Below are 24,224 nucleotides of genomic sequence, written 5' to 3'. Positions count from 1 at the left end.
TCTACTCATCTTTCTAGGTCCAACTGAAGCATTGCACATCTTTGAGAAGTTTTCCCCCAAATCATCAATCCCTGTTCTGTTTCTCATGGGATTTTCCTTAAACTTCTATTATAGCTCTTAGGGAGGTAGGAGAACTTATCTATTAGGAACCCATGCTTTGCAGCCTAACTATATTGGTCTAAATTCCCCCCTTTGCCTATTACTATCTGGATGATGTTGGCCAAGTAACTTCCCTCCACAGCTGTAAGATGCAGAAATCTCTATCATAGGTTTTTTTGGGAAGATGACATGAGACAATGCCAGATGTATGTATAAAAATTACAGTGCCTTGCACGTAATAAAAAACCAATGTTAGCTATGATTGTTAGCACTTCACAGTCTGGCTTCAATTAGAGTTGGTTGTATATATGTCTGCCTCCCTCACTAGACTGTGAGCAAACTGTTTATATCCCACACATCTGGCACAGGGACTTACAAATGGAAGACACAATAATATTTGTCAAACGGGTTTGAAGGTACGCCAAGAAAAGGAAAGGGAGGGTGCTGAAACAAATTTAATGTACTTTATGATTTTATCCAGGGCCAACCTCTGTGGTGTTTGTTTTTCTTCTATTACCAGAGTATGTTGTCTCAGACTACGAGATTGGTCGCTATAAAATTGGGCTGGCGGGACACTATTTCTGGAACCAGATGTTCTGTTCAGAGATAGTGAAGTTGTGCTGTGAGGCATCTGAAATCTCCAGTTTGGTTCTCAGCTGAAAGGGGACTGGGGGCTGAAGTTCAGCCAGAACTGGACGGGCCAAATGGGGTGCCCTAGCATAGAGTCACATCAGCTCTGAAGGTCACCCACCCAGAAGAAATGCATTTTGTTTTTCAGTGTATTCACTTAGAGGGATGTCTTTACATATTGCACAAAAGAGCTGTTTGTACCAGCAGGACTCCACTGCAAACTCAAAGGTCCCCTTTTAAACCAGCCTACTGACGCTTGGATGAACATCAACTAGGATAATATTACTTAGCTTACTAAATATTTATTGAGTGCCCATTATGTGTTAAACACTGTGCTAGACACTGCAGATCCAAAGGTAAATAAAGAAATTATAGTCAGGGGAAGGTTGGGAAGCAATGCAGAAGGCAGGAGTGTGGACAAATATGACAAGTGCCACCTTAGGTGTAAGTGGTGAGGTATTGCAGAAACATCCAATATAAGGCTACTATAAGGCTTAAAGGAGGGACTAACAATCAAGATGAGGCTTGAAGGAGTGATTGCCACAGCTAACATTTATTGAGCACATATTATATACATCAGGCCCTGTTCTGAGAACCCTGCATGAATCCCTCATTTAGTCCTTACAACAACCCTGTGAGGTAGATAACATTATTCTCTTCATTTTACAGATGAGGAGACTGAGGCTCACAGGACAGGGTGGAGCTGGGATTCAAACTTGAGCAGCTTGGTTCCAGACTAAAGGAGGAGGAGAGGGCCAAATCAGCCTTCAAGGCAGAGGCAAGTGTCTTGAAACAATCTGGAAGGGAGGAAAGAAGTTCCCCAAGTCCCTTGAGGAACTGAAAGTGTCTGGGGGTGGGGACAGAAGTTCAGAGATGACTCAGCTCAATCTGCAGGTTAGAAGGGAAACCAGAGGCAGGGGATTTCTAGTCTGCTTTGGACTTTTGAAAACGAGCTGTGTGATTCCTGCCATCTAACCCCTCCTGGCTTCAGTCTCTCCCTTTTGTAAAAGTCAATAATAACAATACCTGGGCCCTACCACAGACAATGGCCACGGGCACCAAATGGGAAAAATGCATGTAAACTTGATAGCAAAGAACAAATTCCTTACCAGACTTGAGATTTCACCAGTATCATTTCCCCTGTAGCTTCAACGATTTGCAAACCCAAATCAACAACGTGGAAGCAGTAACAAGAGACTCTGAAGTGGAGCAACAGGGTAGGGAAATAGACCCTCGGACCCTGCGTCTGTCGCCTGCATTCAAATTCACCACTTACTGTGTGATCCCAAGGTAAGCTACTCTCTCACTACCTCAACTCCATCATCTGGGAAATGGGGATGATAATGATAGCACTCACCTTATAAGTTGCTGTGAGGAATAAGTAACACGTGTAATACGCTTAGAACAGCTCCCAGCACAGAGTAAAGACGAAAACGTTAACAGCTATCATTACTGTCATTATTAAGAACTCTACTGACTACTCATCCCATTCCTCCACGTTGTATGTGATAAAAACATGTGGGGATATTAGAGACCAGAGCTGATGAAGGTTTGCAACCCTACACAACCACGATGCTGCAGACATTCTTCCTGGCTCCCACGGGCTGGCAAGCAGCTGGCTCTCTGTCCTGGCAAAAAATGCCCAAAAGAGGTAAAGGACAGAGACCGCACACCATCTGTACAAACCAGGCTGCTCTCGCAGTTTTTAGACAAAATCTAAATATAGTCCGTCCGATAAGCCTTGCTTTTTAAAGATAAAACTGTTCTTCGTACCTATACCCCTTCCCTCCCTCCCCACACCCATGCACACTCCCCCACACCTCCCAAGAAAAGTTTAGTCTTTTGTAAGACATACTCTCGGGTCCTGTTGTGACAGGCTCTTGCCACATTAACTTCTCTGTCTAATTCCAGGCAGAGAAGCCTTTGCTAATTTCACAACAGGAACGCACACAGGAAATTCGAGAACAAGGCAAATCTACACACAGAGCCCAGCATCTTCAAGCAAACTCACTGAGGTACTGACCCGAAGCAAGACGACTCTGGACTGTAAATGAGGCAGCTGCCTCCTAAACTGCGAGGGGACGGAAGAAGTCTTTTGCCTCTAAAAAACCAGATCTGAATACCAATTGCTAATGAATATTCATGAGCTGCTCCAGCTTGCTCAGGAGCCACCCTTGACTCTAACCTCGGAGCCTGGCTTCCTAAAATGTTTCCCAGAGTTTTTTCTCTGCCTCCTCTCAGAAGGAGAGGGTGGAAAAGTGTATTTAGGGCTTTTTGCCTCTTGCTCTTTCAAGTACTTGCTTTTGGTCCGGGCTTTTGGTTTTCTTTTTTCCTTTTTTTTTTTTTTTTTGTTTGTTCTTAAGGATTCAGATCAAATCAATTTTTCTCTTACCCCTTCTATCTTCCATAATTGGCAGCTTTTGTTTTCTTCCTCTTTGCTCTTTATTTTTCAGCCTCTGCTTGCTGTGGTCGGTCTCAGTGAGAGAGGTACTCAAGGAACAGAGATATAACAGACCCTCGGGCTCGTGGGAGGGGCTAAATTAGCCTGCCCCGTTTCGGAAGGAACCTCAAACCCTATGTCTTTTTCATTGAAAGGACAGACTGGCCGAGAAGTCCAACAGCTCATTCCCCTAAAGCTTCCCCAGGTTGCAATTTTTTGTATCCTGAAACAATGTATGTTCAGATATCTCTCTTCAGCTCTTTCCCTCTCCCTTTGTTACAGAAATCCATTTTTCCCCTAAAAAGTATATCTTGGCTGCAAGCAAAAAAAAAAAAAGCTACTTACTTTTTGCAATTTTGAAGCAAGATAACAAGAAACTTGTTACCTTTATTCTGCTCTGCAGTAGTTATTTCCACTATTTTATCTTCCAGGTCACTTATCTGTTCTTCTGCCTCAGTTATTCTGCTATTCATCCCTTCTAGAGTATTTTTAATTTCATTTATTGTGTTGTTCGTCATTGCTTGTTTCCTCTTTAGTTCTTCCAGGTCCTTGTTAAATGTTTCTTGCATTTTCTCTATTCTATTTCCAAGATTTTGGATCATCTTTACTATCATTATTCTGAATGCTTTTTCAGGTAGACTGCCTATTTCCTCTTCATTTGTTAGGTCTGGTGGGTTTTTATCTTGCTCCTTCATCTGCTGTGTGTTTTTCTGTCTTCTCATTTTGCTTATCTTACTGTGTTTGAGGTCTCCTTTTTGCAGTCTGCAGGTTCGTAGTTCCCGTTGTTTTTGGTGTCTGTCCCCAGTGGCTAAGGTTGGTTCAGTGGGTTGTGTAGGCTTCCTGGTGGAGGGGACTAGTGCCTGTGTTCTGGTGGATGAGGCTGGATCTTGTCTTTCTGGTGGGCAGGTCCATGTCTGGTGGTGTGTTTTGGGGTGTCTGTGGCCTTATTATGATTTTAGGCAGCCTCTCTGCTAATGGGTGGGGTTGTGTTCCTGTCTTGCTAGGCGTTTGGCATAGGGTATCCAGCACTGTAGCTTGCTGGTCGTTGAGTGAAGCTGGGTCTTGGTGTTGAGATGGAGATCTCTGGGAGATTTTCGCCGTTTGATATTACGTGGAGCTGGGAGGTCTCTTGTGGACCAGTGTCCTGAAGTTGGCTCTCCCACGTCAGAGGCACAGCACTGACTCCTGGCTGTAGCACCAAGAGCCTTTCATCCACACGGTTGCAACCTTGCCCGCCGACCATGCTCACCCAGTGTGCCCACAGAGTCTGGCGCTGGGTAGGGGGCGGGCTTCAGGGACCCTTCCTCGCTCCTGGCCTCTCTCCCGCGGTGTCCTCTCCGCTGCTGCTGCCACTCCCTCTTTCTCTGGGCTTCTATTGCTCAGCGGGCACCTGCCGCTACCAGCCGCTGGCACCCAGCCCCAGCCGGCCAAGCCCATGGAATTGGAAACCAGCAACAATGTAGATCTTTTAGGATGTGTTTGATCTTAAAGGACTACCTGCTAGTGTTGGAGGGTCTCCTGCAGAGGCGGGGGGTGGCTGTGGCTCGCCGTGGGGACAAGGACACTGTCCAAGAAACTTGTTACCTTGATACCCACCGGAAAAACTGTGGAACCCAAGAACAGTTCTTCCAGCCCCATGAATCTGATCACTTCTGGTCCCCTAATGAGCAATCCCTTTTAGAGGCTCATTACACCAGAAGAGCAACGGGTCACCCTAGCAAAAGATGCTGTGGCGGGAGAAAGCGTGGTATTGGTCAGAAGGCAGGGTGGGACGGCAGGGGAGGCTGCTCGCTGGGAACAGCTGTCTAGCTGTACTGATGCAAGTTGTCTACCTTTTCCAAACCTAGACCTCCTATCTCTGAAGTCTTATGAGCAAGAATTGCTACACCCAGGCTTTGCCAACATGACCCAAATGCAGATGAGAAACTGACCAAAACATTTTAAAACTGTGTATATGAAGTTATTTTGAAATCAGGACAACAGCCAAGCCTCAGAGAGGAAGGTAAGTTCCCAAGTCCCAGGGCTGCCTGTCTGGGCAGCTTCCCCCTCCACAAGGCTGTCACAAACCTTAGCATTTTAGATTTGAAAGAGACCTCGGACATCTAGTCTAAGCAAGGATAGAGGCGTGGAGATGTTAAGCTACAAGTTCATGTTCACATTGAGAGCAGGGAGCTGGTTGCTACCATGCTCTCCAGCACTTAATATAGTTCCTCCCACGGTGTAAGCTCTCAGTAAATTTTTGACAAATGGTTGAGTTAATAAACAGCAGCAAAGCAGAACATAGATCTGATTTCACTGATTGCTAGTTCATGCTCTTTCTACACTGTTTCTTCAGCATGAGAGGTGGTATCTAAAGCCAATTGTACCATAAGACATTTTTCTTCCAAATATACCATAAGCCATTAAATTTGTCACCAATAAAGATTGTTTTTGACCCTATATATAACATATATTCTCCATTATACTTTTAATCATACTTCAATAAAGGCAGGGGCTTTTTTTAGTTTAGGCATCTCTGCAATCTGCACAGTGCTCAGCAGCATAGTATGTGCTCAATAAATGTTTGGTGCTGGACTGCCCTGGTGGTCCAGTGGTTAAGACTCTGCGCTTCCACTGCAGGGGGCATGGATTCGATCCCTGGTCAGGGAACTATGATCCCACAAGCCGCATGGTGCGGCCCCCAAAAATAAATAAATAAAAATTTTGGTGCTTTAATAAATCTGGGTCTGTACAATACTCTTTCTTCACCTTACTAAAGGTTTCAGATTTACAGCATTTGCCATTTATAATAAAAACTAATTATACTAAATGAAAATCCAGTGGATGCCTTCTCCCGAGCCAGTTTAGACTCCATTTCTAATAATATTGGTTTGATATCTGTGCTATTGTGGTAAAAAAATTTTTTACTCTTTTTTTATTTAATTAATTTTATTGGAGTATAGTTGCTTTATCATATGTGTTTACAATATGTATTTCGTGTTAGTTTCTACTGTACAGCAAAGTGAATCAGCTATACGTATACATATATCCCCTCTTTTTTGGATTTCCTTCCCATTTAGGTCACCACAGAGCAGTGAGTAGAGTTCCCTGAGCTATATATTACATTCTCATTAGTTATCTATTTTATACATAGTATCAATAGTGTATATATGTCAGGACTTCCCAGGGGTAGAAGGTAATAATTTAGTGAAGACCTGGGGGAATGAGCTGTGTGGTTATTTATGTCCTTTTGATATTATTTAAATGGTTCTTACTCATGGTTGGTTTCAAGGCTAAAAGGAGACTGCAAAAGAATGGGGTTTTATCATTGATAGGGATGTCAGAGGCATGATAAATCATACTTCAAGAAACATGTTAAATGTTGTATGGCAATTAACAAATCTAATCTCAGGAATTCATAGATTTTTTTTTCCACCAGGAACACACCCAAATCCCATCTTCTTACACCTGCTTTAAACTAAGATACTAAGTCAGTACTCTTTGGTATTTGGTGTATGAATATTCAACAAACAAAATTTGCCAGCACCTTTTGAAAATCATATCAAATTTTCTTGACACTATTTGACATTGTACTTTGACAATCTATCAGCACCACATGCACATCTTATCAAAAAAATTGTTTAGATTAACTCAATCATATTTGTAGTTCTCTACCATCAGTAATAACCTCTGCCCCCACTCCACCTGCCTGCTTACAGGTATTTAGGGATGATAAAAACCCCTGTGAGGGATAGGAAATAGGGCATGGGGTGGATATAAAAGTACTCTGAGAGTATTTAGAATGCACACTGGTTCAGAAAATGCCCCTTCCCTAGGCACTGTCTCTCGGAGCAGAGCCATGGTTCTCAACCCTACCTGCACATTATACATTATATGTAATCACTGCGGGTGCTTTAAAAGTGCTAATGCTCATCCCTACCCTCAGAAATTGGAATTTGGTCTGGGATTCAGATAAGGATTGCTCATAAAAGGGCTCAGGTGATTTTAATGTGCTGCCAGGGTTTTAGAGTTAAGGAGATCTAGGTTTGAATCTTCACTGTGTAAAATTAGACAAGTTAGTGAGCCTCTCTGAACCTCAGTTTATCTGAGAAATAAAGATTTTTTAAAAAATCTACTTCATAGAGTCATTGTAGGGAAATAAATGTGTAAGAAATCCCAACAGAGACCCTGGCACATAGTTGGCACTCAACAAGTTTGAGTTCCTTTCCTCTTCACTTATATGCTAGGTATATGGTTCAGATTAAATAAAACATTGTCTTCTCTTCTTGTGTCCCTTACTTTCTCCCCCTCCAATATCTTCCATTTATTTTTCAGACCTTCTCCCCCTCCCATATCTTCCATTTATTTTTCAGAAGTAACCCCAGGGCAACTGAAGGGAATGAGAACAGAAGTCCCTTCCCTCCAACAGCACATAGTACCTCTCCACCTCCCTTCCCCAAATTTAATGTGATCCTACATATTCAACAGCAACTGTGGGACTAGGGACATGCTGAGAGACGGGATTGGGGAGTGAAGTATGACCAAGGGTCACCCATGCCTTTGTTGTTCCAGGATAAGCAAGTGGCCTTGGTAGTCAGGAAGGAATGCCCTGAACTCTTGAGTTAGGGGAAGCCCTTGAATGTTGCAGAATGGCCAGCTCTTCCAAAGTGGAAGTATGTGACCAAACAGTTGCACCAGAAGAAGGCATGCTCAGAGCACATAGCACAGCAAAGTCAAGCACAGCAGACACTCAATAAGGAGTGTGCAGAATTGAAATAAAGGTCCTGAACTGCAGGTAAATGCCTAACCTGATCCCAGTACTTGATGAAGTCTGTGTTGTGTAAGCATTATCTTGGTTTACATCAAGTATTTCACAACTGATTCATAACCACTCTTATCTGAGCTACAACTACCCCTTACTTCCCCCGCATTAGCTGAAATCTCTTGCATTTTCTGTTGAAACATCTCCTTTACCTCCTTCATCCTTCTACCCCCACTTCAAGTGCCCTGATTCCTCTGAATGTCTCAGAGGTTTGCAGACATAATGAGTGAAGTGTCCCTTCATTAAAAAATGATAAAATTGTATTGCTACTCAAGAGGCAGGCCCCAAATCCAAGAGTTTCAGGTATAATAACTGATAACAGCTATAACATCTTTAAGGTCAAAGACATTCATTTCCAAAGAAAGTACTCACAATCTATGAAAGTCCAATCGATTTATAAAAGCCCCAACTATTTAAAATTTTTTTTTAATTTTAACATATTTTTTAAATGTTAAATTTAAATAGAGATGGTAAACAGATCAGTGGCTGCCTGAGATTCACTGGGGTGGAGGGAGGTCTGAACAGGTGAAGCTCAGGGGACTTTTTAGAGTGTGAAACTATTGAGTATGATACTGCAATGCCAATGTAAACGTGACGATATTCATAACCTATAGAAATTTAAAGGACAAAAATGAACCTTAATGTATACAGTTTTAAAAAAAATCATCCATGGGGTTAAGGGATCCCTGAATGGAATGTTGATTGTGACAAAAGAATCTAACTGTATTACGAATGTATGAAAGAGCCTCATTGAAGGGAGTAGGGGAAAGGGTACTGACCTGAGTCACTTTGGAAATGAGTAAAGTTTGTAAGACTAAAGGCAAAAGGAACTATACAAAAACATATTACTCTATTTGATGAAGCTGTTTCCCATGGGGATACAGGTTCATAATTCTGAGACCACTACATATATATACTGGAATTGAACAATTATGTAAATAGATGACAGTAGGAGTCAGGGTTCTCACTGTTGGAGCGGAAGGTTACAGACAGGCAAGGGTAAGTGGCTAATTATAACAATCTATCACACTAATTTAAGATGTTAACAGGGGAAACTGGGCATGGAGTATAGGAGAACTTTCTGTACTATCTTTACAAGTTTTCTGTAAATCAAAAACTATTCTAAAATTAAAAGTATATTTTTAAAATTATGTTGTTAAGCATTGTATAGGTGTTTAAAGGCATCTGTTGTACCGAAACCCCTTGCTGAAGGACATCTTTACTAAAGTAACTGCTAAAAGGACACGGTTTTGCAAAAGCATTTGTTACACATGATTTCTTGTTCAAACAATTCATTGTCTCTACATCCAGCAAAGCAAAATTAACTCAGGCTGTGGGCCAAGACATGGAAACAGCCTTGTTATATAGACTCAGTGTGATACTGGTAGTACTCAAATCTTTTCATCCATGACACACAATATTTCCACTGGTCTAAAAGAAAAAAAGCCTCTAAGTTGATTCCCCACTGGCTCAAAAAGTTTCCAAATAAGTGTCTCTGGAGAGAAGTCAGAAACTCTGGGGCCAAGTGAGGGCAGGAAGGAGAACGGACTGCTGCTTCCAGAAATTGAAAAAAATAATAATAAAGGAAGGGAAATGCCTACGCTTCTTCAGACGGCCACCGTCATAGGGGAACATTGCCAGAGAACTTAAAGTAGCTCCGAGAAGGCGAAAAGTTGGAGTTAAGAAAAATTCATCATATTTAACTGACCCTAAGTGCCTGACTGCATTTGCTAAGCAATCAAGATTACAAAGGGCACAAATCTCTGTCTTCTAATTTAGGACATTTCTGGTCCTAGGAGGCAGGGGAAATTCTTAAAGAACACATGGCTTCTAGAATCTTATGCTCAAGACCTTAACAGGATGGCTCAAACACCCAGTTTCTGAAGACAATAATAGCCCGTAATACCAGGCCAGTCTGTAGCAAGAAGCTCCCATGTTGCTGTTAATGCTCTGCCTCTGCAGAGATCTGCCGGGGGTGACAAACCCTGGAGACAAGGCCAAAGTCAGGCACCCTGCACTCCTTTACATTAGGCCCTTCATCCATTCAGGACCATCAAAGCCTGAAGAAATAATAGAGTGGGAAACGATAATAGTGATTTTCTGGCTTTTGAGATTATTACTTAGCCTAGACAGTTATCCCAGCTCATCCTTCAAGGTCTAGTTCAAACCTTAAATCTTTAAAGCCTTCCAGCTCCTCCAAATTCTGAGAGCATAATTCTTCTCTCTAAGTGACAAATAGCTTGGCACTTGCTTAATGCCTTGCATTGCTAGCTTCAAGTGTGATTTATCTCATATGCACAACATAGAGTCTGACTGCAAATTCTTTTTCTCTCCTCCCCATCCATATCTTCCATATTCCATAGCACCCAGTCCAGGGTTTTGCATATGTGCTTAAATTTTAGGGGGAAAAGTTAGCTAGAACCTTTTAATAGATGAACCATTCTCAAGTAAAACTCCTTCTCAGCATATGAATTGGTCACTCAAATCTCTCCCAACTCCGAAATTTTCTGATCTAGTCCAAAGTATGTAACAATTCCTATTGTTTTTTTAAATTCATTACTCGGCACATGACAGGTAATCTTCCACTGCTGAACTGTAATCTTTAAAAGGTTTCAAAAGCCAACTGGGAGTCATGAATTAAATTAAAATTCACCTGCATTAGGCATTGTTACAAACAGCTCATCTGAGTTGGCAATCAGATGAAAAGATACCTTCCACACAACACGAAGCATGCACGTGCACAAAGACAAACACAGCATAACTTACAGTTCTGCCTGGAAACAGACTGATTTCTTTTGACATTAATTGTGAAACACACACTTAATTTCAAAACATTAAAATCTGTTTTTATCACGTGTTTTAGAATTAAGGATATACAGACTACATATAGAAAATGTCTGTAAGCCTACCCACACAACCGTTCACCTTAATTTCCAGGAAAAATAGAAATTACATAGGGTTCCCTGCTCCAAAGCCTCTGCAATGGCAAAGAGAAAGCTGCCGGATGAGAAAGGTGTCTGTGGGAGGGACGACGCGGGAACACAAGGATCTGCACTTTGTGTGTCAACAATGCCTTGCAGACGAGACAATGTTTTTTCTGCTGCCATAATCCGGAGGATGGACAACATGGATTTTACAGGACATACTCAAGCGTGACATGCAACTAGAGGAAAGTAGAAGGAATTACCAGGATATAATACGTCATTAAGGGCTTCCCTGGTGGCGCAGAGGTTGAGAGTCCGCCTGCTGATGCAGGGGACGCGGGTTCGTGCCCCGGTCGGGGAATATCCCACATGCCGCGGAGCGGCTAGGCCCGTGAGCCACGGCCACTGAGCCTGCGCGTCCGGAGCCTGTGCTCCGCAACGGGAGAGGCCACAACAGTGAGAGGCCCGTGTACCGCAAAAAAAAAAAAAAAACTTCATTAATATTTGACTAATATATAAATATTTACCACATGTACAATTATGTTACTGTGCTTTGAAAAGGGAGTAAGTTAGAAGAGAATCAGTGAGGGAAAGAATACTTTCCCCTTCTCTGCTTAACTGCCCTCCAGTTCCTTCTTCTGCCTAGCCAGAAAAGCCCTGTGAAAAAGAGACTGCAGTGCTCCCAAACAGTATGCCATGATTTATTATAGCTGTGCTACATCCCTTAGCCTCCCATACAGCCAGCACTTGTCATATTCTGCTTTTGTTTGGATTATTTATGCATGGAGCAGATTCAATCTTAAACCACCACATTTAGGTATCCAAGAAATTTTGCTATGTTTATTTTCTTTATATCAACTTAAACCCATCTCAGTTCCCTCTGAGCTGCCAAGAAAATCAATCACAATCATTACTGGAGTCCCCTCACCTCCCTGGTTTACACCATAATCTGGGAGAAGTGCATGTATCAGAAAATAGGGGAAGGACTCCTAATCTCTCATTTACTTTGATCCCTTTTGATATTCTCACTGCCCAGCCTTGAAATGTGACAGGCTTTCTGTTCCAGTGCTGAATGGGGATGGAGGAGGACTGGCGAGGGAGCTTTGCCTCTGATGGAAGCGCTGGCCATCCTACTGACCAGGACACAACCACAGAACAGTCAAAGGTGCCCAGTACCCATGGCCCACCAACCTCCACCCCCTTCCCAGTGCTCCAGAATTTCCACTCTTCCCTGGCCCTCAAAGGTACCCCTTTATTTCTTCCTGAATACTCTATTGCTTCAGAGCACCTTGCGCAATTTCAATAACAAGCTAGGGTAGGATTGGAGACCCACAATAACTAACACCTTAACAAAGTATCCTGCCTCTTACACTGAGTTACCATTCCTTCCCACCCCAAATTTCCCTTCAGTCCTCACTACACTCTCCATCACTACTAGACTTGGAGTTCTGGAGGGAATGGACAGTTTACTACTCATTTTATATCCTCTAAAATACCTAACATGGGGATTCTCAACCACTGCACACAAGAAGTCAAATCCCCCCTCCCCAGTAAAAATTTAGTCACTCCAAATTTTTACTGATGTTTTAAAAAAACTTTTTGCTACAGTTGAGTATAAATATTGTCACAGCAATGCCTGAGGCATGAAATGAAGCATATCAGGCAGCTGAGTGTAGAGCAGCTTTGCTGTAACTAAGCAGTATGAGGTTAGCATATCACCAGATAGGGCTACAGAGGAATTTCACGAGCTCTGCCTCCAAGAAGAGCACAGCCGGGCAAAACCAGCTCTTCTCCAACAGCAGCTATCCTGAAGAGCAACCCATAGATAACCCTGATACCTTTATTGACATTATGGTGGCGATTGCGTTATAATCATTGCTGGCCTGATTTGTGTTGCTATCAACCATTTAATTATCCCACAGTATGTCTCCAAAAATTCTAAAATTTGAAGTGTTCCTCTGAAGAGACTGCTAGCTGTTCACTCCTCTTATTCTCATTTTCTTCCGATCTAAAAGAATATCCATTGTTTAGCCACCCGGCATAAAGACTACATTGCCCAGCCTATTTTGCAGCTGTGTGTACAAGAGCAGTGAATCACTCTGGGGCTAGCAACAATGGGTATCCATGACTACACTTGACCTGAAGGGGCAGGGAGAGGAAGGAAGAGGTTCCTGGAATCCACAGAGTAAGCTGTAGCTACAGAAGACAGTCGTCTGACAAGAACTGTGGCTTCTGCATTGGGTTGGGGTCCCCCAGAAGTAATTCTCAAAGGTAGGATTTCAGCACAAGTAGTTTATTTAGAAGCAATTCCAAGAGGCACTGGAAGTGGGTGGGTAAGTGAGACAGGGGAGGGAAGGAGGCCAACACAGTGTGCACTGATCAGCAGATCACCACTGAGTGCAAATGGGGCTCAGTCTCGATAGGGACCTCTAGGAGATGGTGAAGAACAAGGCTCAGAGTTGTCCCAACCTGGGGGAGAGGACATGGGGGTGTTTACCCACCAATTCCCATACATCATTGGTTAAGGGCTGCTCCCTGGGGATATCAACTGTCCAGTACCTTTGCCCTGCCCTGCGCATGGGGTAGTCATGCTTCCATGGCCAGAAAAAGCCCTCAGGCAGAGAGTGGCGGGTGTTCACACAGGAAGCAGCCACCACCGTACATCAGGCATGGTGAGGTCTGAGGGTACCTGGGCAGGGGACCTATGGCATCTGCTATACCTTCAGTTAAGGACTGTAGCCACTGCCACTGTGGCCCAGCAGGGAAGGAGCAGAGGAATAAATACCTGACCTCACTCTCTGCCCTCCCATCTCCTGCTGAACCTAATCAGAAGCCCCTTGATTCAGTTCACTCTGAACAACCTCCCGTAGCAAAGATCAGGGTGGAAGAGGATGAACAGTGGACTGTGGAGCAAGCAGAGAATATCCAGCACATCTGCCTCCCACTGTCTCCAAATGTCTATATTTAAAATCTAGGACAGGGACTTCCCTGGTGGTCCAGTGGCTAAGACTCTGTGCTCCCAATGCAGGGGGCCGGGGTTTGATCCCTGGTCAGGGAACTAGATCCCACATAACACAACTAAGACACAGTGCAACCAAATAAATAAATATATAAAATATTTTTTTAAAAAATAAAATAAAATCTAGGACAGCACTTTTTGACTATAGAAATTATTGTGATACATTTATATCTTCGCTAAAACTAAAGAAACCTGTGACTGGAAAGGACCTTGGAAAACATCTCTGTGAGTCCAAGCAGTAGAGAGAGGACTAAGAAAATGAGAGGAGACCTAAGTTCTAGTTCTGGATCTAATAATTACAAATGATGCCACTTTGGGCAAGTCATTTAGTACTTCGGGCTGTTTCCTCATCCTTATAATAGGGCAAGGTCCTACTGACATAACAAAGATATTATGAAAATCAAAACAATATAAAATACCCTGTAATTAAAAGGGTTATACAGTGAGGTGTTAGTATACCCTCACTGTTCCAGACAGATGAGAAGTAATACCACTTTTAAACACATTTAGGAAGGAAATGCCACTATTTTGTTTAACTATGTTTTTTTCAATTAGGAAGATATTTACATATCTACCACCACAAAAATTTTTAATGAGACAAGGCAAAAATAATTAACATGTATTTACTTATAATTATTTTCTGACCACTAATCCCCCACCAAAAAAATCTACATTCAATTAATTACATCAGTTTCTAATGAATAGGCATAGTCATTTTTCTCTAGTTATTTCCTTTTATTGTTGACAGTGTGCTTTATTCTTTTAACCACTTCTTCTTTCATCCTTATGTGTTCAACATTTCTGATGATCCAGTAATCATGCCCAAGATCACAATTCTACGTCTTTTCTCTTTTCACTTCCCTTTTAATGTAGAAAATAAGGCTAATGATGGAGGCACCATCAGATTATAGTAAGAAATACTAGGTAGAACATCTTCTAGGTGCAATCACCAATCCAAGGAATGAATAAAGTTACAATTATTGTTCCTAAATGGAGATGTCAGAGTTGCTGCCTTGTTACAAATCAGGAATCAAGATAACATTAACCCAGAGAAATTCATGAAACAAAACGCAGTGTTTCCTGTGGTATTATCACACTCTTACTGCCTTAAGATCCCAACCAGTGTAGTAACTCATTTGGCTGGCCTAAAGTTTTCACGAAGGAACTCTGGGGGAGGGGAGATTGTTTTTAAATGTACCACCACTAGGAAAATAAGCATTTGATAGTTCTTACCCATCTACAAGGTAGAGGAAGTGGAGACAAAGTCATTAAGGAAACAAAATAAGACATTTCATAAGAATGAACAATTTTTTTAAAAAGACTGAACATAAAGATATCATTCTTTTTGCTGACTCTATTGTTTCAAGTCTTCGTGGTGGGTGGGAACAGGAAGACTTTAAAGCAGGGGGAAGGAAAAGGCTTTGCCCTTTTCCTTAAAGCAAGTTAACTCTATTTTACTTAGCTTTCTGGCTGTTACCTCTTTGCTTCACATCAAGAACACTGCAATACCCCATTATCACACCATCTTGAGGAAAGAGATACTGCCCTCCTGAACTTTGGCAAGAAGCATAACAGACATAGCACCTCAGGACTGACCACTCCAGAAAAGTTTTTGCATAGACCCTCCTCCCAGTAAGGTTAAAGGAAACTACTTAAAAAAAATTCTCTATGAAATGATAAGCCATTTTCCATGTAGGTAATTTTCATTGTCCATGTTTACGTTTCTCTGAATATAATTGTTAGAAACTCCATTTAAAATGCTAGAATGTCTGATATGTGCTTAAAAAAAGAGGGGGGAGGGAGGGAAGAGGGAGGGAGGGAGAGAGAGATACGGGGAGAATACTGGAGAAGAAAATTCAAGTAAGATGAAATATATTCAGTGGTTAGCTAGCCTTAATAAGCTATTATTTTTATATTCCTAAAGTTGCTAAAGATTATTCCAATTTGTAATACCTAAAACAACAAACTTATATTAGGATTTAAAAAAAGGTTTTGATGGAAGGGATATTCAAATAATTTAATTTACAAAGAATGTTAAGTGAATACTCTGATATTTACACAACTTTCTTTCCAAATGTGGAAACTCTATAGATTGGTTTGGGTTTCGGCATCAGACTGCTAGGAATAATCAAACAGATAGATATTATCTGGGTGTTATTTTTAGGGTGCTGTTAAGAGAGCCTCAATCAAAATTTAAATACCTCTACCACCTGCCTGCTGAGATTTTAGACCTCTGTTAACTGTGGACAAATTCACTCCACAATTAGCTGTAAATAGCCATGAGAAAAGTAACAACAGATACCATTTCTAGGTTTAAAAAAGAAGAAAATGCATGTACTTAAATGAATTATAAATATTGATATTGATATGAATTGTAAATATTGATCTGACCAATAAATGGGAAAGGGGGATAGAGAGGTTATGCTCTCCCCAGAACACATTTTGAGTTCTTCTATGGCTGATTGACTAGTGAGAGAGTTCTTTCCCAATGAAATGGGTATTAATTAAAATAAATCTTTATGATTGTAAAGTATGAACTGCATACATATTATCTGCAGGAAATTCCTAGACAACTTCCAAACAGAAGGTAGAGATCTTGAGGTCATCTCTAGACTGAATTCTGACCCCAGTACTCAGATACGGAGAAGAAATTCTAGAGAATAAATACAAATAGAGGCCTTACATTTTGGAGGTTGTCTAGGCTCACTGATACAAGAGTTTTGCTTGATTAAATGAGTCCTTTTTCCCCTCAAATGAGAAAATTCAATGTACCAAAGCTACGACTCACCTCTAAAGGTCAGCAAACATTGTGAGTACCAAGTGTGATCACAACCCCTGATGTTAGAGCTCCATATTATGGGACAAATGGGCATCCTATCAACTTCTGAACCTAAGCTGGGGCATAATTTACTGTGGAAACACTGTTGAAGGAACTTCATGTTCTTGGAAGCTCCCTGGATTATAAACTCTGAACTAGAGCTAGCAGTGAGTGTGACTAGACAAAGTTTGAAAGTTCATGCTCCCAGAGAAGTGGTAATGCCTTCAAACCCAGGCAAGAGGCCCCTGCCCTAGTCCTGCACCTTAGACGGACCCATAAACCAGAAAACCATAAATGATGAATTTGGTAAAAATCACACTGGTACTTCTGTCACTCAGGACCCAGTGCTCAGTGATGACACTGGGCAATTCACAATCCAACACATCTGCTGCTGTGATTCACACCATTTAGGCACCAGAGAAACACTCTGCTACACTACCCTGTGTCCATAAAAGACAACTATGTTCAAATGAAGAATTGAGGACTGTGGCACTGCTGATATCAGAGATGGACAATGCTTCAGAGTATGAGGAGCATTTGAGTTGGAGAAATAATTAGGTAAGAAAAAAAATTAGCTCATCATATCTTTTCTCTCAAATATCATGACCACAATAGATTTTTGAATAGCAAACTATTTGTCATAGAGCAGAGTGTTCATTGTCTTGAACTCTCTACATCCAATATTCACAATTTAGCACAGTTTTTACAACAGTTGCACACGGTATCTGAGAAAAATTTACAATATTAAACAATTTAATAATATCCTAAATCTGTATATATGTAAGTCTAGGTAAAACATATATTAAACACAACACCTATTCTTCACATTGATAGCTACAATTATGAATAGTTTAGGTTTATAGAAAAAAATTATAATAATTAAATTTCAAAAAACAGTTAAAACTTTCAATTATATTTAACTAAATTTAACTTAAATTTTGATAGTCATTATTATTATGTTTTGCCTTTGAACTTAGCAGATAATATTGAATATATTCAAAGAAAAATAATTTCTTTTTTTGACTCTGTATGACAGTCTCTAGATCCATCCACGTCTCTACAAATGACCCAATTTCGTTCCATTTTATGGCTGAGCAATATTACATTGTATATATGTACCACATCTTCTTTATCCATTCATCTGTCGATGGGCATTTAGGTTGCTTCCATGTCCTGGCTATTGTAAATAGTGCTGCAATGAACATTGGGGTGCATGTGTCTTTTTGAATTATGGTTTTCTCTAGGTATATGTCCAGTAGTGGGATTACTGGGTCATATGGTAATTCTATTTTTAGTTCTTTAAGGAACCTCCATACTGTTCTCCATAGTGGCTGTAGCAATTTACACCCTCCATCATTTTCTCCACACCCTCTCCAGCATTTGTTGTTTGTAGATTTTCTGATGATGCCCATTCTAAATGGTGTGAGGTGATACCTCATTGTAGTTTTGATTTGCATTTCTCTAATAATTAGTGATGTTGAGCAGCTTTTCAGGTGCTTCTGGGCCATCGGTATGTCTTCTTTGGAGAAATGTCTATTTAGGTCTTCTGCCCATTTTTGGATTGGGTTGTTTGTTTTTCTGATATTGAGCTGCATGAGCTGATTATATATTTTGGAGATTAATCCTTTGTCCAATGATTCCTTTGCAAATATTTTCTCCCATTCTGAGGGTTGTCTTTTCATCTTGTTTATGGTTTCCTTTGCTGTGCAAAAGCTTTAAAGTTTCATTAGGTCCCATTTGTTTATTTTTGTTTTAATTTCCATTTCTCTAGGAGGTGGGTCAAAAAAGAATCTTGATGTGATTTATGTCATATAGTGTTCTGCCTATGTTTTCATCTAAGAGTTTGATAGTGTCTGGCCTTACTTACATTTAGGTCTTTAATCCATTTTGAGTTTATTTTTGTGTATGGTGTTAGGGAGTGTTCTAATTTCATTCTTTTACTGGTAGCTGTCCAGTTTTCCCAGCACCACTTATTGAAGAGGCTGTCTTTTCTCCATTGTATATTCTTGCCTCCTTTATCAAAGATAAGGTGACCATATGTGCATGGATTTATCTCTGGGCTTTCTATCCTGTTCTATTGATCTATATTTCTGTTTTTGTGCCAGTACCATACTGTCTCGATTACTGTAGCTTTGTAGTATAGTCTGAAGTCAGGGAGCCTGAATCATCCAGCTCCGTTTTTCTCTCTCAAGATTGCTTTGGCTGTTCATGGTCTTTTGTGTTAACATACAAATTGTGAAATTTTTTGTTCTAGTTCTGTGAAAAATGCCATTGGTAGTTTGATAGGGACTGCATTGAATCTGTAGATTGCTTTGGCTAGTATAGTCATTTTTGCAATGTTGATTCTTCCAATCTAAGACACAGTATATCTCTCCATCTGTTTGTATCATCTTTAATTTCTTTCATCAGTGTCTTATAGCTTTCTGCATACAGGTCTTTTGTCTCCCTAGGTAGGTTTATTCCTAGGTATTTTATTCTTTTTGTTGCAATGGTAAAAAAGAGTGTTTCCTTAATTTCCCTTTCAGATTTTTCATCATTAGTGTAAAGGAATGCAGGAGATTTCTGTGCATTAGTTTTGTATCCTACAACTTTACCAAATTCATGGATTAGCTCTAGTAGTTTTCTGGTGGCATCTTTAGGATTCTCTATGTATAGTATCATGCCATCTGCAAACAATGACAGTTTTACTTCTTCTTTTCCAATTTGTATTCCTTTTATTTCTTTTTCTTCTCTGATTGTCATGGCTAGGACTTCCAAAACTATGTTGAATAATAGTGGTTAGAATGGACATCCTTGTCTTGTTCCTGATCTTAGTGGAAATACTTTCAGTTTTTCACCATTGAGAATGATGTTTGCTGTGGGTTTGTTGTATATGGCCTTTATTATGTTGAGATAGGTTCCCTCTATGCCCACTTTCTGGAGAGCTTTTATCATAAATGGGTGTTGAATTTTGTCAAAAGTTTTTTCTGCATCTATTGAGATGATCATATGGTTTTTATTCTTCAGTTTGTTAATATGGTGTATCACATTGACTGATTTGCATATATTGAAGAATCCTTGCATCCCTGGGATAAATCCCACTTGATCATGGTGTATGATCCTTTTAATGTGTTGTTGGATTCTGTTTGCTAGTATTTTGTTGAGGATTTTTGCATCTATATTCATCAGTGATATTGGTCTGTAATTTTCTTTTTTTGTAGTATCTTTGTCTGGTTTTGGTATCAGGGTGATGGTGGCCTCATAGAATGAGTTTGGGAGTTTTCCTTCCTCCTGGAAGAGCTTGAGAAGGATGGGTGTTAGCTCTTCTCTAAATGTTTGATAGAATTCATCTGTGAAGCCATCTGGTCCTGGACTTTTGTTTGTTGGAAGATTTTTAAGCACAGTTTCAATTTCGTTACTTGTGACTGGTCTGTTCATATCTTCTACTTCTTCCTGGTTCAGTCTTGGAAGCTTATACCTTTCTATGAATTTGTCCATTTCTTCCAGGTTGTCCATTTTATTGGCATAGAGTTGCTTGTAGTATTCTCTTGGAATGCTTTGTATTTCTGCGGTGTCTGTTGTAACTTCTCCATTTTCATTTCTAATTTTATTGGTTTGAGTCCTCTCCCTCTTTTTCTTGATGAGTCTGGCTAATGGTTTACCAATTTTGTTTATCTTCTCAAAGAACCAGATTTTAGTTTTATTGATCTTTGCTATTGCTTTCTTTGTTTCTATTTCATTTATTTCTGCTCTGATCTTTATGATTTCTTTCCTTCTGCTAACTTTCGGTTTTGTTTGTCCCTCTTTCTCTAGTTCCTTTAGGTGTAAGCTTAGATTGTTTATTTGAGATTTTTCTTGTTTCTTGAGGTAAGCTTGTATAGCTATAAACTTCCCGCTTAGAACTGCTTTTGCTGCATCCCATAGGTTTTGGATCATCGTGTTTTCATTGTCATTTGTCTCTAGGTATTTTTTGATTTTCTCTTTGATTTCTTCAGTGATCTCTTGGTTATTTAGTAACGTATCGTTTAGCCTCCATGTGTTTGTGTTTTTAATGTTTTTTTCCCTGTAACTGATTTCTAATCTCATAGCATTGTGGTTAGAAAAGATGCTTGATGATTTCAATTTTCTTAAATTTACTGAGGCTTGATTTGTGACCCAAGGTGTGATCTATCCTGGAGAATGTTCCATGCCCACTTGAGAAGAAAGTGTAATCTGCTGTTTTTGGATGGAATGTCCTATAAATATCAATTAAATCTATCTGGTCTATTGTGTCATTTAAAGCTTGTGTTTCCTTATTAATTTTCATTTTGGATGATCTGTCCACTGCTGTAAGTGAGGTGCTAAAGTCCCCCACTATTACTGTGTTACTGTCGATTTCCTCTTTTATAGCTGTTAGCAGTTTCCTTATGTATTGAGGTGCTCCTATGTTCGGTGCATATATATTTATAATTGTTATATCTTTTCCTTGGATTGATCCCTCGATCATTACATAGTGTCCTTCCTTGTCTCTTGTAACATTCCTTATTTTAGAGTCTATTTTATCTGATATGAGTGTTGCTATTCCAGCTTCCTTTTGATTTCCATTTGCATGGAATATCTTTTTCCATCCCCTCACTTTCAGTCTGTATTTGTCCCTAGGCCTGAAGTGGGTCTCTTGTAGACAGCATATATATAGGTTTTGTTTTTTTTGTTTGTTTGTTTGTTAGTTTTGGGGGTTTTTTGGGCAGTACATGGGCCTCTCACTGCTGTGGCCTCTCCTGTTGTGAAGCACAGGCTCTGGATGTGCAGGCTCAGCGGCCACGGCTCATGGGCCCAGCTGCTCCGCAGCATGTGGGATCCTCCCAGACCGGGGCATGAACCCATGTCCCCTGAATCGGCAGGTGGACCCTCCACCACTGCACCACTAGGGAAGTCCTGGGTCTTGTTTTTGTATCCATTCAGCAAGCCTGTGTCTTTTGGTTGGAGCATTTAATCCATTCACATTTAAGGTAATCATCGATATGTATATTCCTATGACCATTTTCTTAATTGTTTTGGATTTGTTTTTGTAGGTCCTTTTCTAGAAGAAAAATAATTTCTTGAAGGCATTGTTTGTAAACTTTTTTACATTTACTTTAATTTAAACTTTCTGTATAAAAGGTATTCAAAGTTTGTATACATTTTGTGGCAGTTTAAAAAATTGGCTTCAATTCTTTTACACACCTCCCATAGAGAGGTCAGGGGGGGTGTCCATATAGTACTCTGAGTAGGCTTGAAACTTCTTCAGCCAATGAAGTAAAGTAGAAGTGACACTATATGGCTTTTAAGTCTATATCAAAAAGGCCATTCAGGTTCTGCCTTGTTCACTAGAACACTCACTTGTGAAGCCCTGAGCCACCATTTAAAAAGTCCAGCTATCCTGAGGCTGCCATACTGTGAGGAAGCCTAAACCACAAAGAGAGACCACATAATAGGCATTCCAGTTAATAGGCCCAACTAAACCCAGTCTTCAAGTATTCCCAGCCCAGGCACCAGACATGTGAGTAGGAAACCTACAGATGACTCTGGACCCCAGCCAGTGAAGTCTCCCCCAGCTCTTCAAGTCTTGCCAGCAGAGACCTCAGACATCATGAACCAAAGCTAAGCCATCTCTGCTGTACCCTGCCCAAATTCCTGACCCAGAGAATCCATAATGACAATAAAGTAGTTGTCACTTTATGCCACAAAATTTTGGTATGGCTTGTTATGCACAAATAGATAACTAGAATGCTTTGAATACAGTTACATTTTATTTTTTAACTTATATTACTGAAGATGATTATTAGTTAAACTAGTGATAGAAATTATAAAAGTGGAGGGAAGGAAAAAAATGTTTAAGGGACAAAAGCAGAAAGAAGGACTTCCAGTTTTGGCAGCATGAGGGATTCAGCAACGCCTCTCTGTAATAAAACACATAAATGCTTCAAGGAGGAATGAATAGATATATTTTTCCATATTCTTGCTGGTTAAGTACAATTGAAAACTCTAGACACTGTATATAAAAAAATAAGAAGATTCTATAAGATGGAGAGAAAAAGGCAGATTGGCTAGTGACCTAGAGACCCTAGAAAAGACACAGTGATGAGTTCCCTAGGATTTATTTTTGCCTTATACATCCCAGACTTGGAGGAAGCTGGCTCTCACTCCCACCCAGCAGTAACAAGCAGTGTTGCTCCCTTGGGTATCAATGGGGACTGAGTGGGGAACCAGGACTTTCATTGCCACCTGGCAGTAATGGGGCAGCATATCCCTTCCACAGTAGTATCTGAGGAAGCTGGCTAAAAGAGAAGTAAATTAAGATACAGAGCCCCATAACATAATAACCAAAATGTCCAAGTTTTGACCAAAAATCCATCATACCTATAACCTAAGATCACAAACTGAATGACAAAAGATAATCAATAGACACGAACACAGAGATTCTAGTTTAACTCTAGTTTAAATTCTACCTTAGTTTCTAGCAAAAATTCTGATTTAAATATGTAAATATATTTAAAGTAATCATGTGAATCAGTCTTTGGGAGTTCTAATTATTATGAAAGTATGGGTAAGCTGCTAAAATATGTTATGATTTCCTTTACAAAATTATTTCTCTTACATACGAAAGAAGTCCAGAGGTAGCAAGTCCTGTGCAGGCACAAAGTTTTTATGGGTGTCAGGGATCCGGGTTTCTTCCATTTTGCTGCTTAGCTTTACTTACATGTCTTCCCATGTTCCAAAATGACTGCTAAAACTCCAGCCATTTCACTCAAAACTTAAGCAGCAGGATAGAGAAGGGAGGAAAAGGGGGAACAGCCTTCATTTCTCAAGAGATTTCCCTGAAGTCCCATCAGTTCATTAATGTATATCTCTTTGGTCAGAACTATATGCAAAACTCCAACTTGCTGCAATGTAGTCATCTTTTGGCTACATTGTGCTCAGTAGAAAATTGGGACTCTGTTTATTTGAGAGAAAGGAGAATGGGTATGCGGTTAGCAATTATCAGTCTACTCAAGACTCAGACTGGAGAAAAGGTGGGACTATAGACAGTCTCCAAAGGATGAAATGAGGAAGAAAAGTAAAAAAAGAAAAGAATGGAAAAGAAAAGGAATAGATACCCCTCCTGCATTAAGAAGGATAACATCATAAGTGAGTTTCTATTTAGGAATGGTAGGCAGTGTCTAATTAGTATAATACTTACTATTAATACTAACAGCTAAAGAAATTTTTTTAAGTGGTTTCAAAGTGAAAACATATTTCTTCCTTCTATAATGTATTCTTTGTTTATTAATCTCTTAACGAGCAAGGAAATTAATTCCTCCAGAGTTACTAAACTTTTGCTTTCTGTTAAACATATAGGCACCATTTATTTGATTGACTTGGATAAATGCTTGTGAACCACTGTTTAAATTACACAGTTATTGGACTTCCCTGGTAGCACAGTGGTTAAGAATCCATCTGCCAATGCAGGGCACATGGGTTCAAGCCCTGGTCCGGGAAGATCCCACATGCCGCAG

The 24,224-nt window shown here is 40.3% G+C and overlaps 1 protein-coding gene and 1 long non-coding RNA gene across 6 annotated transcripts in view; one reads left to right on the top strand and one right to left on the bottom strand.

The window, feature by feature from the left end:
• The window catches only part of ENTPD1 (ectonucleoside triphosphate diphosphohydrolase 1), a 112,267-nt gene that overhangs the window by 82,731 nt on the left and 5,312 nt on the right, over positions 1–24,224 (bottom strand). The window contains exon 1 of one of the 5 annotated variants that reach the window (XM_027112128.1): positions 3,515–3,533. The exons of 2 other annotated variants lie outside the window; for them this stretch is intronic. Coding sequence is in view for 1 of the 3 variants with exons in the window: in XM_027112123.1 (XP_026967924.1) it covers positions 3,122–3,137 (16 nt within the window). In the remaining 2 variants the exon portion in view is untranslated. Of the gene's footprint in view, positions 1–3,121; positions 3,258–3,514; positions 3,534–24,224 lie in introns of those variants that run through there. 2 more of the 5 variants (XM_027112123.1, XM_027112122.1) reach the window with 2 other exon arrangements.
• LOC113623240 (uncharacterized) lies at positions 1,507–24,224 on the top strand. Its single transcript, XR_003433835.1, has 5 exons — positions 1,507–2,019; positions 2,641–2,744; positions 5,017–5,171; positions 17,143–17,289; positions 24,067–24,224. It is a non-coding gene; the product is annotated as an uncharacterized LOC113623240 (long non-coding RNA).

Source organism: Aethalodelphis obliquidens, unplaced genomic scaffold (assembly GCF_003676395.1).
Source record: "Aethalodelphis obliquidens isolate GAN/ISIS:26980383/991018 unplaced genomic scaffold, ASM367639v1 scaffold11, whole genome shotgun sequence".
Lineage (NCBI taxonomy): Eukaryota > Metazoa > Chordata > Mammalia > Artiodactyla > Delphinidae > Aethalodelphis > Aethalodelphis obliquidens.
Note: the sequence above shows the minus strand (reverse complement) of the source record. Positions and strands in the feature narration are given on the sequence as shown.